The sequence below is a fragment of the Triticum dicoccoides genome, chromosome 5A (genome assembly GCF_002162155.2).
Source record: "Triticum dicoccoides isolate Atlit2015 ecotype Zavitan chromosome 5A, WEW_v2.0, whole genome shotgun sequence".
Taxonomy (NCBI): Eukaryota; Viridiplantae; Streptophyta; class Magnoliopsida; order Poales; family Poaceae; genus Triticum; species Triticum dicoccoides.
The window spans coordinates 635,941,277-635,960,110 of NC_041388.1; the positions used below are offsets into that span (position 1 = coordinate 635,941,277).

The 18,834-nt window shown below is 46.0% G+C and overlaps 2 protein-coding genes and 1 long non-coding RNA gene across 3 annotated transcripts in view; 1 reads left to right on the forward strand and 2 right to left on the reverse strand.

Moving 5' to 3' along the window:
• The window catches only part of LOC119303623 (putative chloride channel-like protein CLC-g), a 7,067-nt gene extending 2,816 nt beyond the window's left edge, over positions 1-4,251 (reverse strand). Inside the window, exons 1-3 of the mRNA XM_037580756.1 lie at positions 3,939-4,251; positions 3,242-3,442; positions 2,912-3,089 (exon numbers count right to left, since the gene is read on the reverse strand). Of these exons, the coding sequence (XP_037436653.1) occupies positions 2,912-3,089; positions 3,242-3,442; positions 3,939-4,099 (540 nt within the window). The 5' untranslated portion in view covers positions 4,100-4,251. The remainder of the gene's footprint in view (positions 1-2,911; positions 3,090-3,241; positions 3,443-3,938) is intronic.
• Positions 4,252-6,481: 2,230 nt separating this feature from the next.
• LOC119300259 (DDT domain-containing protein DDR4-like) lies at positions 6,482-12,815 on the reverse strand. The gene is made up of 13 exons (XM_037577281.1): positions 12,743-12,815; positions 11,932-12,350; positions 11,706-11,816; positions 11,480-11,566; positions 11,351-11,388; positions 11,185-11,266; positions 10,242-10,348; positions 9,982-10,153; positions 9,105-9,197; positions 8,894-9,017; positions 7,998-8,040; positions 7,709-7,903; positions 6,482-7,625 (listed from the first exon to the last, which is right to left on the reverse strand). The coding sequence occupies exons 1-13, from the start codon at positions 12,813-12,815 to the stop codon at positions 7,028-7,030; spliced, it is 2,142 nt and encodes a 713-aa protein (XP_037433178.1). The 3' UTR covers positions 6,482-7,027.
• Positions 12,816-14,021: 1,206 nt separating this feature from the next.
• Positions 14,022-17,422, forward strand: LOC119303624. The gene is made up of 3 exons (XR_005147959.1): positions 14,022-14,118; positions 14,407-14,542; positions 15,398-17,422. It is a non-coding gene; the product is annotated as an uncharacterized LOC119303624 (long non-coding RNA).
• Positions 17,423-18,834: the final 1,412 nt, after the last annotated feature.

The following is an 18,834-nucleotide window of genomic DNA, read 5'->3' on the forward strand; positions in this document are numbered from 1 at the left end:
ATATGTCAAGTTGCGTAAACACCGATTGGGCATTGATCTATTCATCTTCTTACTTTAGTCAATAGCTTTTTCCCATTGCTCTCAATTCAAAACCGGCCAAATTGACTGTTGACGCCACCTGTGGCCGGCGGTGCTCCCGTTCGGACATCGCCGCCTCATGTTGCGGTATCATCGCCCCGACCTTGCTTCTAAGCCCCCTTTCGAACCATTCTTCTCGGTATGGCAGCCCATCCCAAATCGTCGCCTCAAATTCCCCTTCATCGATGACGCATCTTCAGAGTCTTCCTCGCCTCCAGGTTGCTCCTGGCTCAGCCTCGCTGGCGCTCCCGCGCCTCGGTGTTGCTCGCTGCGATGCCCCCATCTCTGTCTTCGAGCTCTTCTCCTCTCATTTTTTCTTGAATCAAAATTGATTGTGTGTGCTATATAATAATAATAATAATAATAATAATAATAATAATAATAATAATAATAATAATAATAATAAGATTTGCACTGAAATGTCCAATTAGGTGGTCGGGGTGACTAACAAGTGTACTACTCCGACTGCTCCACTAAAGGGGACCCTGGGTCGGCGCCAGTGGTGGCGTCGGCCTCACGCGCGGCAACGGCTTCTACTACCTTAGGTGTGATTTGGACCCGTCAGTCATTGGAGAGTACATGGGCTTGCGGAACGCCATCTCGTTGACGGTTGTTACTCGATGGGGGTCGGGGCAACACCTATCAGGGGAATTTGGGGGAGAAATGGATGTCAACGGCTAGGTTTATGGTTGATGAGGGCTGTTTGGGGTGCTTTTATAGTTGGGGAGAGGCGGATAGGTGGTGTGTCAGTGGCTATGCCATGAATACGGGGAAATAAGAGCTTGGGTGTTTTTCTACTCTTGATCTGAAGGGCTAACTTTTTAGGGGTAACTCTCCAAATATTTGAGGGATTACATCCTGGGAAAAGGACTAGTTGGTAATTCTCTAAACAATATTTATGGCAGTAAATAACTAAGAATGCTCTTAGAATGAGGTTTTTTCGCCATGAGATATAATAATATAAGATCATCTAAAGCCGGACCCCTTATACTACCCCTACACATTCACGCGGATGGCCTGGTGAGTGACCGACCAAGAAATCACGACCCAGTCGCACCCATCATACCGGTCCTATAGGTCCAGGCTGACCAACACCCCTCATATCTAGCCCATATCTTGGTGTCGGGTACGGCCCACGCTGGCATATCGATATGGCCCACGTCGAATACGAACCTTGCTGGCCCAGCAAGACCCCACAAATATCCCCACCCTATCCACATCCAGACGAAACCCTAGCCACTTGCCACTCCACACCACTTCGAGTCCGCATCGCACCATCCCCTATCTCCTCTCTGACGATGTCCGGCCTCCTTCGACATGTCGGGTAGCGGATCCGACTCTGACAAGTCCAAATCTGTCGATTGGACATCGTCTCATACGGGACGAGGAGGAGATGGTCGTCCGCCTGGCTCCCCGGTGCTCCTCGGAGGAATCCGCCCGACCGTGGACCAAGACGATCCGGATGAATCCATTGCGTCCGCGCAAGCGGCGCTTGGATCTGCCCCGCGACGGTAACTCAAGGTGTGTCACCGCGGCCAACAATCCCGGGTTAGCGATGCAACCCCTGTGGGAGAGCCTCGTCCTAGTGATGTTGGGCTCCGAGTCTGAGGTAAACGTCGGTAGATGACCGAACCATCGCTGCGCCGAGGAGCGGGCTGCCCACTGGGCAAGGGAGAGGACGTGGCGAACAACAGTAGTGGCTGGGTCAGACAGAACTGAGAATGCCCTCCGAGCTTGGATCATCGTGAAGCGGCAAGCTCGCATGGTTCGTGCCCTCCAAAAGGAGCAAATCCGAGAGGTTCGTGTCCTCGCCAGACTGCCCCCCCCCCTCTCCCCAAAAAAGGAATAGAAGGAGGAGGGCAGTGATGGATCTGACAGCTCTGACAATGAGCATATCTGACTGGATCCATTTTGCGTCATCTACCGTGAAAAAGACGGCAAGGACAAGGGAAGTCGTGCGTGAACTTTTTTCATAGCTCTAATATTCAGAACATGCCAAATTTTTATAGTCCGATGACATGTATAATGAATTAGCCGTATGCTATATGTGTGATCTTAGATGAAGTACATGCCTTTATTACTTTTTAGGTTAATACTTTATATGGTTTAAAGATTTGTTAATGTAGTATTCGGTCGTGGACGTGGACATTTGAGGGATGGCGTATCACTGTTTATCGACGCGTGACGAATTTTTAGGGGCCGGATTTGCTAGATCCGACTATAGACCTCTAATCATCCTAAGATTTGTACGGGAACGTCCCATTAGATGGTCGGGAGGAGGGACGGCTGACCCCAAACCAAGCAAACCATGTCCTCTTCTCTTCCCTGTCACTTTCAGTGAGATGGATATCTGACGATTCCAGCTCAAATGATTGATCCATTCTATATTTCCTATACCCTCCCCACCCAATAAGACAAGCCACGTCGGTGTTGAGTAAACGGATGACCAGATCCAAACAAACAAAAATTAAAGAATATATAATGCTACTAATTCATGATGTCCTTTGACTACAAGGAAGGCGCAGCAGCAGTAGAAATTATTTTCGCTCACATGGATCATAAACAATGGTGGGAACCTGCACAATCAATCATTCCTCCGATCGTGCAGGATTTGGAATCGATGGCGTCTCCTTTTATTTATTTTTGGATAAACCCGGTCTAGTAGGCAGGAGTACGTGCACAAGTGGCAGACGTGTATGGGTGGATGCAGATGGATGGATCATTGGAGAAGAAGTAACCGAGGGACGTGGGTGGGTGGACGGATCATGTGCTCGGCCCTGGACGAATTGAAGAGGCGTGTGATATGCTGAGGTGGATGAGGATGTGGTCTCACCTTGACAGCGAGGGTCTTGAGCGAGAAGATGTTGGGCGCGTCCACGCCGTTGAGGTACGCCTTCACCTCCGGGATCCCCGACCCGCCGGCCGCCGGCGACACCGACGCCGTGATCGCCGACGCCAGCAGCAGCAGCGCCAGGTTCGCGCCGGCGAACACCCAGAAGGCCGTCCAGTAGCTGCGGAGCAGAGCCGATCTCGGACAGTCAGTCGGTCAGTCAGACACATGGTGAGCCTGAATGGAATATTGCTCACAGTGGAGACAAGCATAGATACAGAAGAACATTTGTCTTGGTGCATGCTCGGCGAAGAAAAAACAAAGGGAACAGACCTGGTGGAGTCCATGAGGGAGGAGACGGCGGCGTGCTTGAAGCCGGCGACGTTCTCGACGGCGAGGTTGATGAGGAAGCCGACGACGCCGGTGATGATGCCGATGGCGAAGCAGAAGGTCCACTTGAGCACCACGTACCACACCTGGTCCGCCTTGGCCCTCGTCCGCCAGTTCTGGTCGAACAGGTCGTTCTCGATGATCCTGCAGCGCAGGTTACATTCAGCAACAAGCTTGGCAGGTACTAGTCTAGATGAAAATGCCAGGTGGGGCAAAGAGTATGGAACATGAACACACGACAGCGCAACCCCAACGGAAGAAAACAAAAGGAGAGAGAGGCGCGCTAGATTCTTGATGATAAGACAAGAGGAAGCAGAGGACAGAAAGCATCACATGACAAATCTAATGAGCATGGCAACTGGAGGAACAAAACAAGAGAGGTTGTTGAGAGGACGATCGGACTCATTCGACCAAGGAGATCCAAGGTACTAGATGCTGGGCCGGTTCATGAAGAGGAGCCGCGCAATTGAATCAATCAACAAAAGGGATGAGAGTCGGGATGACAGGCCACGAGCTCAGGAGGCAGCTAGCTGGCTGGATCAATGGAGAATCCCGGCATGGAAGCGCGAAGAGGCGCTCCGGTCCAGTAGAGAGGGGGGAAAGAGAGAGGGTGAACACATGAGGAGGCTGCGTTGCTTACTCGTAGTCGAGGCTCTCGATGGGGCAGGCCTTGGAGCCGACCATGGCCACCTGGGAGATGTTGTTGGTGGCGCTGCGGCGGAGGAGGGGCCGCGTGAGGGGCGGCCGCTGCTCCTCGTCCTCCGTGATGAGGTCCTCCCGCGGAGGAGCCGTGGACGCCATGCCAGCGACGGAGCTTGCAGTCGCAGTTGCAGTTGCAGTTGCAGAGGAGGTGGACCGGAAGAGAAGAGAAGAGAAGAGAGGCGGTTTAACTAGGAGGGAGCCAGGAGACCAGGAGTCTTCTCTAGGGGGGGAAAGACACTAGTACTCAGAGGGAAAAAGAATTAGTTAGTTATAGGATCAGCATAAGAGGGAGCTCGTGTAAGCCGAGAGAGAAAACAAAAGCCAAAAGGCGTAAGAGAAGATAGCTGACTCGTCATCATGGTCATCCTTGTAGGATGAGTGACGCTGAGCGAGGCTGAATTGGCTCTTGGCAAATCCATGTACGCCGTGAGCAAAGGCCGGAGGGACGTCACGGGATGGATCCGGCCAAGACGGCGGCGAGCGGAACGGGGAAATTCGGGAGCAGGCGACACAGATCGATCGCATGCGTCCGTCTCCGGTTTGATGCATGTGCTGTGTCTGTCCTATTGTCCTTCGTTCTTACTCCCTCCTTCCATCTATATGGGGCCTAATGCGTTTTTCAAGACTAACTTTAACCAAATGTTAGAGCAATAATATATGACATGCAATTTACACAAAATATACCGCCAAATTTGTACGTGAAAAAGCTTCTAATGATATAATTTCCACATTATACATCTCATGTACTATTAACCTTATCAACAGTCAAAGACGGTCTTGAAAAACGCATTAAGCCCTATATAAATAGAAGGAGGGAGTATCATTTTTCTGAGGACTGGAAATTCACGGCCAAGGCGGCTGGGATGGGAGGCCTTGCCAACGCCCTCTCGCCGGCCGAAGAGCCAACGCGTCAGCTCTTGAGCTTCTCTCTTGCTTTCATCTCACTCCTCGTAAACGGATCGTCAAACCCGTTAGGATGTTATATGCTACCCAAAGTATATTGTTCGATTTGTACTTGCAAGATTTTCTAAGGTGTACTTTTTGTGACATATAGTTTATATCTTTTAGTTAAATTCATGATCAGACTTTGACTCAAAATAAAAATGGGCCTAACAAACACCGACGGAGCAAGTAGTTTACAGAGGGAGTAGTCAATTACAAGTGAGAAAACATACCGAGTCGCTCCACAAAAACATTATCGCCCTCACCAGGTGTGGGTTCTCAAAGCAAGTTCGTCCACAAGTGAACAATGGACTATGTCTTAAATTGTCGTTTGCATGGACAGGTTTTAATAAATGTTGTTACCGGTACATGATGTCCTGCAAGTTACGGCTTAACCTTATCGATGACAGCTCGAAAGTCTTCGTGCACATCCCCTAAGGACCGACGCCCCATAGTAGCAATCGTCGTCATTGAACCCTTGAATCGATTTGAAGCGCCTAACACCAAATATCATCATCGTGCACACAAAACGAGAAACCCTAACCTCACCGCTCCAAAAATACGTCAGGAATCTACGTGTGCGCTCCGTCGTGATGGGCGAACTCAAGGTGAATAGAAGCCCGAAAGACCAATTTGTCTGAATGCCACCCCCGCGAGAGGAAAAAAAATGCTAACCTACACTACTAGCCAAAACAGAGGCACCGGGATCCCTCCCCGCCACCGGCCTTCTGTCGTGGTGTGCGCTCCGTCGTGATGGACGAACTCAAGATGAATAGAAGCCCGAAAGACCAATGTGTCTGAATGCCACCCCCGTGAAAGGAAAAAAAAGCTAACCTACACTACTAGCCAAAACAGAGGCACCGGGATCCCTTCACGCCACCGGCCTTCTGAGCGGCAGGTAGTGGGGAGGAGACTCCATGAGCTCACCGACGAAACTCAGAATGGATGCCCTGGCGGTGTGCTCCAAGAACAAGTACGCGGCGGAAGGAAGGGAATAGCCAAATAGGTCTGCTGTCTCTACTCTTTCTTTACAGCCTCACTTTGATTTGGTGGGGAGTAGCAATTTTTACAGCAATCGGTCACCTTTTAATTTACGGTCATGGAAGAATCTGCACAAGCCGCACACAACAAATTGAAATGCATGTTTGGAAATATGATCGATCTCAAAGTTAGAAAAGAATACATGTAACTCATGTGCCACGCGATAGTAATGCTGGCGCGATTGCGCTGTACTTTTCGCTGGCCTCGGTATGCTCCACCACATTAAATTATCAGTTTGTCTAATTCATATCTAAATGTTTTTTAAGAATGTCACATCTAAGCTTCTAGAAATATATAATGCAGCAACAAGAAAAAAATAAAGCAAAAAAATAGACCACAAGCAGAGTGGACATGAGCTTAGATGTGACATTACTAAATTATTCTCACGTGCCAGCGACACCGAGCTTGGTAGCAATTGAAAACCACACCATTTTTTGGAAACAAAGTACGACGGGCCACGGATGCACATTTCACGCAGGACGGGACGTACCGAAGCAATTTTCAGTTACTACGAACAAGTTTCCAGCTTCCATCCCTCAAAAAAAGAAGTTTCCAGCTTCCAGGCGGCGCCAGCAGTTCAAAAGAAGAATTGCCGCATGCACCACATGACAGCAAAGCAGTGTAGGCCGCCTCCTCACCTAAAAGCGACATACACAATGCCGCTCCTATAAGACTAGAGTACATGATCTCCAAATAAAAGAGCACGTACATGACTACATCGTGGAGGGGAGCCACACACGCTGCCAGACAGAAAAATGGACCGGACCGGCGCATCAATGGACGCCACCGGCGGCGTCCGAGTATCATACAGAAAGGTTCGAGAAATCCAGCCGCTGCACACAGGGACCATCTCCTCATCAGCTCCTGTCTTCCAGCAGTACTCCGCTTGATGGCGCGGTTGAGGGACGCATCACCAGCTCATGGACGCTCCTCCATCCCTGATTTTGTCTGCAATTCCACCAGAAGAAAAAGCTCTGGGCACCTGAATGTGCTGTAGAACATGTTTATTGACTGTTATTTGTGTGCCGTGGTCGTCTTCTGCTGTCAAGATCGCACTGGCGCACCGTCAAAACCACCAGCAGGTGCAATCAAATTAAGATGGAGGAATCTTCTCCCACCAACTTTGCTCTCTTCCCTGCCAGGAGCGTGCATCTTCACTATGTGAAGCAGGCGCTGCTCTTGACTTTTTATTGAGGTATTTGCACTGTCTAGTGCACCAGAGCCGGCATCTGGATCAGATGTGTTCAATTCACCTGGCTTTCCCAATCCGGAATCTTTACCAGAGCATCGCTGATGGTTCATATGGGGCCGGGCAGAACGCTTATTTCGCTTGATGCCTGTTTGGATTACATCCATGGATTTCAGCCTGGTCCCTTGAGGGCTGCGGCTTGGCAACCTTTTGGACCGTTGAATCCCCTCTTCATCTTCACTGCTCAAAGAATACTCCGCTTGGTCTTCTGATCGAAACTCTCCATCGTACTCTGAAGTACTTGCCTTGGGTTGTTCTCGACTTCTAAGATACTCCTCGTCATAGACAGCTTCACCCATGATATCGCCATCACTGTCAAAGTTCGTGTCGATGTCCGAGACATTCTCAACAAAGTCTGTTGTGTATCTTTGAGATCTTTTTCTTTGACGAGACCTATAATTTGAACAATGCATGTTTATATGCTGATATAAGCTTTGGCAAAGGATCAGCTCAACATCAAGAGTTAAAGGAGTTACCTACGATCAAGGGTCTCAGCCTTTTCCTCACCACCACTCCCTTGGTAGCTATATGACTTCAGTGGAGATTCTCCACGCCGTCCATTACATACAGGTGAGGGTCCAGCTAACGTACCATTACTTGATGCCTCTCGTGTTGGGACAAGTACTCCTCTGTTGGTAGTGGCAACCACATGAACAGGGTTCTCACTTTTCCTGTCAATATAAGAGTACAGAAACTTGTGTCATGAGTTTCGTTGTTTATAAAATATCCTTTAATGGAACTATGGAGCGTAGATGATTCACCTACTTTATTGCTTTTAGGGCCTCATTTATTGAACGGTCATAATCATCTGCATGGTAAGGAAAGAGTTTCTCGTTAGGAGAACAGTAAATCTGTATATACCTTTGATCTTGTTCCAATGGGAACTATGAACTATCCAATGCAAAAAATGGCATGGAAATATTATTTAGTCTAAAAGATTTTTATGTACAATTGCAGTGGTATCATAACTTCAGTAGAGGGGTTTATACAAGTTACTGGGAATAGCTTGCTGACATTTATTATTCATAAGTGCTGAGACATTACAGATGCCTTTCTTAAAGCATATCAGTAAGAACAGCTAATCAGCTACAGAAAGTGCATCCCAACTTAACTATTCTTCTGCGCATAATAAACTAGCGAGACAACAGATTTGCAACTATGTAACTAAGCTTAGCAGGTTCAGACATTATTGACATGACACTTATGTGCACAGTATTTCTCATATGAAGGTGTGGATGAAAGCCTTTATAGAAGCTAGCCCTAATTCAGGCCGCGCTCAACCAAAATAAAGATAAGAATCCTATTGCTAGGAAGTTAGCAATTAGTTTCTGTTTGATAGGCTACGATTAGTTTATGGTTGTTAAGGTACTCTACCCATCCAATGTACTGCCACATGCCATTTGAAGATAGGCAAGAATCAATAAACAAAAGAAGGTCATTCTCATCCCTGATCTCTTCTCTACCAAAGAAAGCTGTGCAGCCCTTCCATCTTCTCGATCATTACGGTGATGCTAAAGCATGAAATGCCAATGAAACATCTAATGTGAAGGGTTGGCTAAATGAACAAGAAACTATAACAGCCGGTAAACACGTAATGGAGGAAATGCTACCATATTAGGACAACTAATTAATAGCAGTGTCAACTTTAGTCTTAAGCTTACCGAAAGTATAGGTGACACGCTTTCTTTCACGATGGGAGCGGCCAGAGGTGAATCTATCAAATGTCAAGTAGCTATTAAGGAGAAGGGCTTCTCTTTGTTGCTTTTTTAGCAGCTTCTCCTTCTTCTGCAAGAGGATTTCTCACATGTTAAATAGGCAGTTATTGTACTCTAGGCAGATAATTTGAACTCCTTTAGAGGAGCAGTTGAATACCTTGTGAGTCTTTTCCATCTCTGGGAGATAATTGAGCTTCAACTTCTTTCCAAGTGAGACCTCTGTCCTGTTACTACTTGAAAAGAGTTTTTCCTACATATAAGATTGAAAGAAAATAACTAATATCAGTGAACTTCCATAGAATTTTCGTAAGAGTAAGAGATCTAAAACTACTTCACAAGAATATTTTATGCCATTTGATGCCAAAAGTTCGCATTTTTATTTGGGTAAGCTCTTCCAGTGCGTCTCTCACTAAAGTCAGTAACCTTTGATGTACTTGGGGACCTTGGTTATCTCTGCCCACAGCATTAGATGGTTGCAGATGTCGGAATATTACATAGGGCATTGTAAGGTGGACACCTGACAGAGCACACTTTTGCACATGCTCGTATCCTCCCTCCCTCTCAGTTATGTTGCACAACATGCACCAACAAATAGTTAAATACTGGAGTACATGTTGATGTTATCTAAATTGGTTCTGGAAGGCCCTTGATCACATCTGCCTTTAATTTAATCTTGTCGCGAACATATGTCACACAAGAATCAAAATCAGCAATATCTAAGAAAAGCAAGCCCAAGTGTGAATAGTTGCCACCAAGCTACTAATGATACACAAGCACAGAGATTGACCAATTAATTGATCCTGTTTCCATGCATGCTCAATATGCTTTTCAGAGAAAATCATGCCAGCACCATGCATCAGTAGCAACAGAAGATGTCAAATGATGCTCACAGAAAGCGCATTTGCCTTGTGGGTGCTACTGTGTGCGTGTAAGTGTGTCTGATTCAACTCCATTCAGAGGAACAATTCCAGGACTCCATTCAGTAACAGAGGACCTAAAAAATGCATATGATTAACTCGAAAGTTTAAACTTACTGCTGCTGCTTCAAATTCAACAAAGTTTGTCGCGACAGTCTCCCACTGATAGGATACAACTGGAACACCTAAGAACCCCTTTCGTTTAGATTTTCTTGTTTGCTCCTTCACATACTCCACTTGTCTAATTTCACGATATAATCGATGCCCGAGAATCGGATCTTCATCATACCTATAGTGCATTGCTTGATTAGAATTGACCTTGGTCACAACAAGGTGCTTAAGATTCATTTCAGAATTAAAAGTTGTCTTTTGCCCACCAGTATGAGATTCCATGGGAATCTCCCCCAATTCGTTCTTTAGAGAAATCACGGAGCTGATAACCCTTTTTTAGACAACTATCTACGAAGATCCGAACATCCTCTTGCTGCAAAATAACTGTATCCTATCAGTTAATATGTCAACAATTATTTATCAATCTTGAAGCACTCATGACCAGAAAACTTAACGATGACAGACATTTGCAGCTAGTTGTAGACATCTCTTAACAATTACAACCATGAAGATATTGGGAGCATTTACATGCTCACAGAGGTGTTGTACACACGTGGGAGATACAACAAAACACTTCCTGGGCCTTGCTAGGAACCACATATTTCATCCACACAGGATTACATCAAAAATATGTCATTAAATCCATTACCACTCACAGTTTAACATGTGGAGATGAAATATGTCCAGAAAGAGATGTGTAAAACAGCAGGTAATTCATGCCACTGTTCTAAACAGCGGTTAGTGAACATTCAGAGAATCACTAATCGCTTATGCAGATTAGCAGACTCGATATGCAATTGAGTAATGAATACATCAAGCAGGTGCACATGTAGATTGCAGAGCAATACTCAAATCACTGGTCATATGTTTAGATAACTGTAAGTCGCATGCCCAGACCTATCACTAGGCTGCAAACATATGCATTATTAAATCTGACTTTTGCGAGTACATCAGGCAGCTTTTAATAACATATACGAACATTCCTATGTAATTGTTATTGACCACAGATATTACTGACTATTTAGCAGGAGGCCGACTACAAGTAACCTTTCATAGATTAAATGCAGACGAAGCACCAACATTCATATGTTACCATTAGCTGCTAGATAAACAACCTAGAATGTGGGTTTTGTTTCATATGATAACATAACACTGTGAGGCTCACCACTATCACTGCAAATGTTCCACACGAAAATTAGGGGCACACACCTCACAACGTATGTCACATATTGCTTTCAGGATCATTAATCGAGTCGCTGGCTCAAGTTCCTTGTACGTTTCAATTTCCGCTCTGAGAAACGGAAAACAATAAGTCATCCAATATTCAATTGTAGCAAGGGATTCAGGTGAGGAATTGCTTGGGCACAGAACTCACCCATGTGAGGCAACGATTGGTAGATTGCCTTCTGCAACCTGAAGATCATGCCTTTATTTTTAGCTCATTAACCAAATGCAGCACTACCCCTATTGCAAAATTGTTCTTGACAATGAACAAATCACATACCAGATGCCACCAGTCCTTCAATTTTCTACATAACACAGTCACCCATTTTCCGTCTGCCATGGACATTCGAGCTACAGGAGGAATCGACTGCAAAATGCAAATAAGAAACACTAAGAAGCTATGTACTCCTGTAATATTTGACAAGCTTATCAATTATTATTTGAGCACTGGTTCTATGGAGGAGAATGTGTGATGTTGTTGCAACATTTCCCAACATCAGGCTCACCCTTAATAGCGGCACATGCAAGCCTTCCAATGTGCCATTGGGCACTATGAGGGCGTCCTCCAGCTCCTCCGCCGTGAACTCCACCGCGATGTTGAGCAATGGCCGGAACACCTGCAGCTCCGGAGGCCGGAGCAGAGCAACCGCGCCGAGGGTCAAACTCCGAATGCTAAACCCTAAACCCTAGAGGAGAAGGCCCAGGCAGCGGAACGCGATCGGGAGCGCTCACCTGGAGGAAGTTGAGGACGGAGGCGAGCTCCCACATGCCCCGCAGCCTCCACCGCGGCAGCTCGCCGGGGTCCGCGGGCTCCGCGACGAGCGGCGTCACGACGCGGCATTGCGGCGCGTCCGGCTCCGGCTCCTCGGGCTCCTCCTCCGCGATCTTCCTCCGGCGGCCCGGGCCCGGCCGCCGCGGCGGGGGCGTGGGGTAGGGCGCGGACGGCGCGAGGGGGCGGCTGCACGCGCGCGGCGGGCGCGTCCTCCTCGCCGGCGGCGCGGCGGCCTCCGCCTCGGGCGGCGGGGGCTCGCGCGGAGGATCCTGCTCCGGCGGCGAGGAGGCGGCCATCTCCGGCGAGATTTTGGCGGCGGAGCGTCGGATCGGCGGCGAGGGGCAGGGGCGGGAGGGGAGGGGGCCGGGCCGGTCACGGGCTCACGGGGAAAAGGGGGAGGAGTGAGGGGGCAGAAAGGGGATTTCGCGTGGGGCGAGGTAACGGAAGCGCGTGGGCAAAAGCGGGATTTCGGGCGGGCCGGGGTTTTGGGGAGGGTTTCGGCCGGACCGGGTCATCATGCCCCAATCATCATCACAAGGTGACATATATAGATAGGGTGATCCCATTAAAAACCAAGTGCTAGTGCTGATGCTGCTATTGTTGTTGCTGCCGAGGGAACAATGTGCAAATCTCACAACCTTGAAGGATAAAAGTTTATGCTTTGAGTCGAAAATGAGGAAAAAAAAGGTAATGATATCTTGCGAACACCCAGAAACACACGATCCACATCCAAATAACGGCACTACAGATATTGCACTGAAGAGTAAAGACTGTCATGATTTTTCTGAAAACGGTCGCCATCCATAGCACTAGAAATGCCGCCCCGCGTGTTCGTAAGTGCCATGTGTGCCAGCGAACGTTCGCCGGGGATTAGCGTCCCAAAAAACGCTAAAAAAAAGTGTAAAGCTTTGGCAAGAGACCTGCAAATGATATGTCCCATTCATCTAATCATCTTACAAATGCTTGCCGGTTGGAGAAACCAATGAAATATATGAGGAACAATCATGAATCCGCATATAAAAAAAATATCATGTTAGGCAGTCTGCAACCTTTCAAGTATATCTCCAAACTGATATTACTGATGATACCTTCATCTCCATCCAAGTTTCTTCTTCAAATGTGGATTATATTTTATAGGCCGAAACTATTATTTGCTGCTACTCCCTCCGCGTTGAAGAAATGTTGCCTTTTTCATGAATTACTAACTTTAAAGCCTTTGTTGCGAAAGATATCAGGCACAACTTCGGCCACTGAAGGAGCATGCCAATTTAAGCGGACATCCTCCAACCTTCATCCTATGTGACTTCAAAGTGAAAATCCTAGTTTCCACATCACATAGGTCCACGAAATCATGTTTTATAGACCAATCTATCCATGCTTAAAATTCAAACATTTGTTTATTAGGGTCTAAAGAAAAAATACGCTTTTCGATGTCCTCTAAAAGGCATTTTTAGGCGAACCAACCTGTGCTTAGATGGTTAGGAGGACGGTGGTATCCCCAGCTCATCATGAGTTCAAATCTTGTCGACTACGAGGGCCTGGTGCTCGCATTTATTTCAGAATTTCTGGCGATGTGCGTTCAGTGGGAGGGGGCGTTTCCGTCGACTACAAGACGCCTACGGTGACTTTGTAAATCTCAGGATGATATACCGGCTCAGTTTTTTAGAGGTGCTCACAAAACTATGATATGTGTGCGCATGTTTGTAAGGATGAATATATGCAAGTATATACTCCCTCTGGTTCTTTTTAGTCTGCATATAAGTTTTGTCTGAAGTTAAAGCATCTCTACTTTGATCAAAATTATAGAAAAAAGTATGAACATTCACAATGTCAAATTAACATTATTGGATTCATTATGAAATGTAGATTCATAGTATATATATTTGGTATTGTAGATGTTAATTTTTTTTAATATAAATTTGGTTAAAGTTTACAAAGTTTGACTTAATACAATTTTAATATGCAGAGTAAAAAGGACGGGAGGGAGCACCGTCTGTACTGCGTTAAGAAAACAAGGTTTTTGGCTGTTGGATACGCGGCGTCTGTATAAGTTTCCACGGCGGGCGTGGCTGTGAGCATCTGGGCACGGCGGGTGAGAGGAGACGGCCCGCTGCAGGCGCAGGGGGAGGATCCCCCATGGCGGCCAGGTAATTTTCAGTTGGAACAACCTCAAATCTCTCCGTTACTGACATGGCAAAAATGGATCTACACTGGAGCTAGATTCACGATCTAAAACCCGTGGTCAGAATAATTCCAGGCATTCTTGAAAAAATATTATTCCAAAGGTACTGGTTTTGGAAGTTCCAAGTTGGAGCATTGGTTCACGACATGGACAGCCAGAGTCAGACCATGGAGTTAATGCCCGTGAAAGGCTGTTTTCATTTTCCATTTTGATGATTGATAGCTGACTCATTTCTGCCCCTCAACCTTCACAGACCAGGTCTCTTCACGAGAGCCGACTCGTTCTGCTCCTCCTTCCAGATCCAATCCATGGCGATGTGTGCTACAACAAGCCTGCCAGCCATGAGAAAGACGATTCATAAACTGTATTGCCGCATCGATTCCTAAGAGGTATGCTGGGCTCAACCGTCACCATCTTTAAACCGTACTGAATTTTTGTAGTTGCTTCAGTGGGTAGCTTTCCACAGGTTTGCATTTTGACATTCCAGATCTTTGGTTCTATGCATCAATTGGTTTCCACCTGTCCTCCTAGTGTTATCCATTCTCCCTGTCAGAAAGCACTTGACTGCTTTTCGTTTGGTTTGCACCTGGATGCAGAATTACCCAGTGCCTACCCTGAAGCTCCAGTTACTACCACGGCAGAACTCAACAATAATGATTAATTTTGCTATCTCCTACCCACAGTCTCGCCCTTCCCTTGTGGGTGCAATTCCCTCCATTGATGAAGTCCACCAACAAAATTAAACAATTTTGTGCAAATTACTGAAGAACCAACCTAGGAAAACGCAAAGGCACAGTGTCTCACTGCATAGATGAAAGAAGAGTTTGTACAAGCCCTAAGAAGGGCGACACCTGGTGATTACAACACGACGCCTCTAATCGCTAGACACCTACTCACCTAGGTTTATTATAATTAAACCAGACAATATTTATTCTTCATCATCTAGAGAACATGGTCTATGATTAAATTGGCGAAAATCGAGCACTCTTATTCTTTCATTTACGTGTTGGGCTCAAATCGACTCATACCCCATCTTTGGTCAACTTCCTACCCTTCGGCAGCCAGAGGAGATCTTTTATGAAAAACTATTTTGTATACGCACGTCAATGTTTTTGTCAGTACGTGGACATCTTATATGACCACAAATCACTTGCCAATCATTGATTCTGCAAATTACTTCTATGTTGTTGATAACTCTGGTTATCTGAGATCTGAGTTTCACATTTTTGGCAACTATTTTTCAGGTCAAGTTGATGCATCCAGCATGTACTAGTCAAGGCTAACTGGTATACGCAGTCTTTGCTACTTTTCTTTCATATAAGATGGACCTTCGAGAAAGTATGGTACCAGATATGATCCAAAGGGATGACAGATCAAAGTGGTTATCACATAGCAATCATAACAAAAAATCCTTCACAGAGGATGAGATAAGAAGAATTACCAGCAACTATGAAACTATCATTGGAAAAGGCGGCTTCGAAGAAGTTTGCAAAGGTGTTCTCCAAGATGGAAGAACAGTTGCAGTCAAGAGATTTATCCGTAATGAAGAGGAAAATTTTGCCAAAGAGCTGAAAGTCCACTGTGAAATCAACCACAAGAATGTAGTTAGGCTCATAGGCTACTGTGCCGAGGAAAATGCCCTAATGATTGTCAGTGAGTACATATCCAAAGGGAATCTCAGCGATGTTCTTCATCATGAATGCATTCCCATCACGTTGGATACACGACTGCGGATCGCGGTGGAGTGTTCAGAGGCACTGTGTTACATGCATTCACAAATGTATACTCAGGTCATTCATGGTGATATCAAGCCTGCCAATATACTATTAGATGACAACTTCAATGCAAAAGTATCCGACTTTGGAATATCAAGACTTGTGAACACAGACTCGACCCTTTTCACTGATCGTGTAATAGGGAGCATAGGTTACACGGACCCTTTGTTTGCCCGCAGCGGGCATCTCACCTAGAAGAGTGATGTTTACAGTTTCGGAATTGTTCTGGTTGAATTGATCACAAAGAAAAAGGCAACAACAAGAAATGGGGGGACCAGCATAGTTGAATGTTTCACCCAAGCTCTTGCGACAGGGAAGAGAAGGGTGAGAGATCTGTTCGATGTTGAAATCTCAAGCCAGAACAACATGAAGGTTCTTGAAGGGGTTGCAGAGCTGGCAGGACAATGTTTGAGGATGGAGATGGATAGACGCCCTGAGATGACAGACGTGGCAGAATGTCTTCGGGCACTTAAGAAAACTCAAGTTCAAGGAAAACAAACACCAACTATTTTTCCTTGGGGGTGGAGGAACAAGCCAGCTGCTCTAAACAACCAGCAATCTTCTAGCTCAGTCACGCAACTGCGACAAGAAACTTTGATAACTCACACCTTCTTGGTCAGGGTATACATCGTAGAGTTTACTATGGAGTGATTTATGGGGGTCCAACCAAGGTGGCTGTCAAACGTGGCAGTGTTGACTATGATGGAAGTGACTTCCAGACAGAGATAGCGATGATGGCAAAGCTCCGTCACGATCATCTCGTACCATTGGTCGGTTACTGCAAAGAGGAAAACGAGATGATACTGATCTACGATTACATGGCTCGTGGCACCCTGCGTGAGAACCTTTACGCTAACAACACCGAGGAGCCACCTCTTAGTTGGAGGCAGCGTTTAGAGATTTGCATAGGTGCTGCTCATGCCCTGCATTACCTTCACGAGTGTTCCTTCATCCCCAATTATGTGTCGACGACGAACATTCTCCTGGATGAGAGATTGGTTGCGAAGGTTCCATGTGAAGTCTCGGTGCCGCATAATCTCACACGTACAATATATAAGGATTACGTCGATCCTCAGTTTTACCGCTCTTGCAAACTCACAGAGAAATCCCATGTATATTCCTTTGGTGTTGTGCTATTTGAGGTTTTGTGTGCACGGGCTGCTTATGATCTCAATCTCCCAATTATATTATGTGACGGAGAAAGTACAAAACTGGTTCTTCTTTGCTTCTCGTCCTGAATAAGGTATCATTGATCGTACTAGCACCTTGTTTCTTCTCAACTTTAGGGTGCAGAAGAAGCTGAATGGAAAGCTGAAGCAGCTCAGAAGCGAGCAGGCAGACATATGCATGGCTTCAGGAGCGGTGCAAATGATGAATGACCAAGAGCTGTTCCAGCATGAACCCTCTGGGTGTTTCACAATTACTACATTTGTTGAGACGGTCAAATTTGTGGATTTTTTTTTCGATGGAACTACGAGCGAAATTCGGCCTTATACCCTATCCAATAAAAGAGAACCAGAGTTCTTTACTGAACCTTTTTCGGTGGGAAGAAGCTTTTTATCAGAGCATCTTCTTGGCGTTGTAGAACCAACTTTGGAAAGACGAGAACCGTCCCAAAGATCCAAGTCCATCCGATCTCAGGCGACACCAAACATACAGGGTAACCCGATAAACCAACTGCTCTGCTACTCAGGGAACATGCATAAATCCGCAGTATTCATGAAGAGAAGCCTGTGAGAAGTTCAAGCTTTGGAAACTAAACAAAAAAACTCAAAAAAGAAAATGTTTTTAAGCTTTCACATCCTGACAGGTTTCATGAAAAAAAATCAGTTCCGCGTTCATCTTACGAATGATTATCGGCTACAGAAATCCATGGGATACATGAAAGTCGTGAATACACGAGGAACCGTCCTTAATCCGAAGGCCAAAACAAAAAAGCACTGCGCACAGCGGTCTCCCTAAATGTATGTCTGATGTCTCCACCAGCAATTACAGCTCCAAAAGCTAGGAAAAAAACTACTCCCTCCACTCCATAATATAAGAGCATTCTTTGGAGGGAGTATTATTAACTGAACTATAGAGGGTAACACAATTCCACAGAAGTGAGAATCGTGACTTAGCATACCTCAATTTGATGTTCCAAAGCTTGGACATAATTAGTTATCTCATCAAGGACTTATGCTTTGCCGATAACCTGACCAAGGAAGAAAAAGCTTCCCAAAGAAAATCATTTACAGAAACAGAACTATAGGGAAGACCTAGAGCTTGCTGATTTATTTTATTTTTTTTGGAAAAGGGGGACTTCCCCGGCCTCTGCATCGGAAAGATGCATACGGCCACCTTTATTAAAAAACAAAAAGGTTCAACACAAGTCTAAAATTCTCAAAAAAAGCAGCTCACAGAGCGCTGAAGAAGCAAAACAAATGCCACAGCCGGACGGCAAGAGAAAGATAGGAAAACTAATTGCCTATCCTATTACATGACCGCCATCCAAACCGGGTGAAGATATCCTGTGCAACCATCTCCCATCGGATAGATCCAGTAACCAAACGCTCCCTGGCCTCCGTCGGAGTGAGTAATGACCACATACGGATCAACGCAATGGCTCGGAATATAACCTGCAAAAAATGAGTGTTGGATGTTCTGTTAAAGACTAAATCATTTCTGCAATTCCATATAGCCCATAATAACGCACATACTCCAACACGAATGTGTCTCGCTGTACGGGGCTCAATCCCATCCAACCACGTTCCGAATAACGTATTAATATTCTGTGGAGGAGTAATATTAAAGGCTATTGTCACTGACTGCCATAAAATTTTTGCCGTAGGACAATCGAGAAAGAGGTGTTTAATAGTTTCATCTGTATCACAAAAGCTACACCGACTAGATCCATTCCAGTTGCG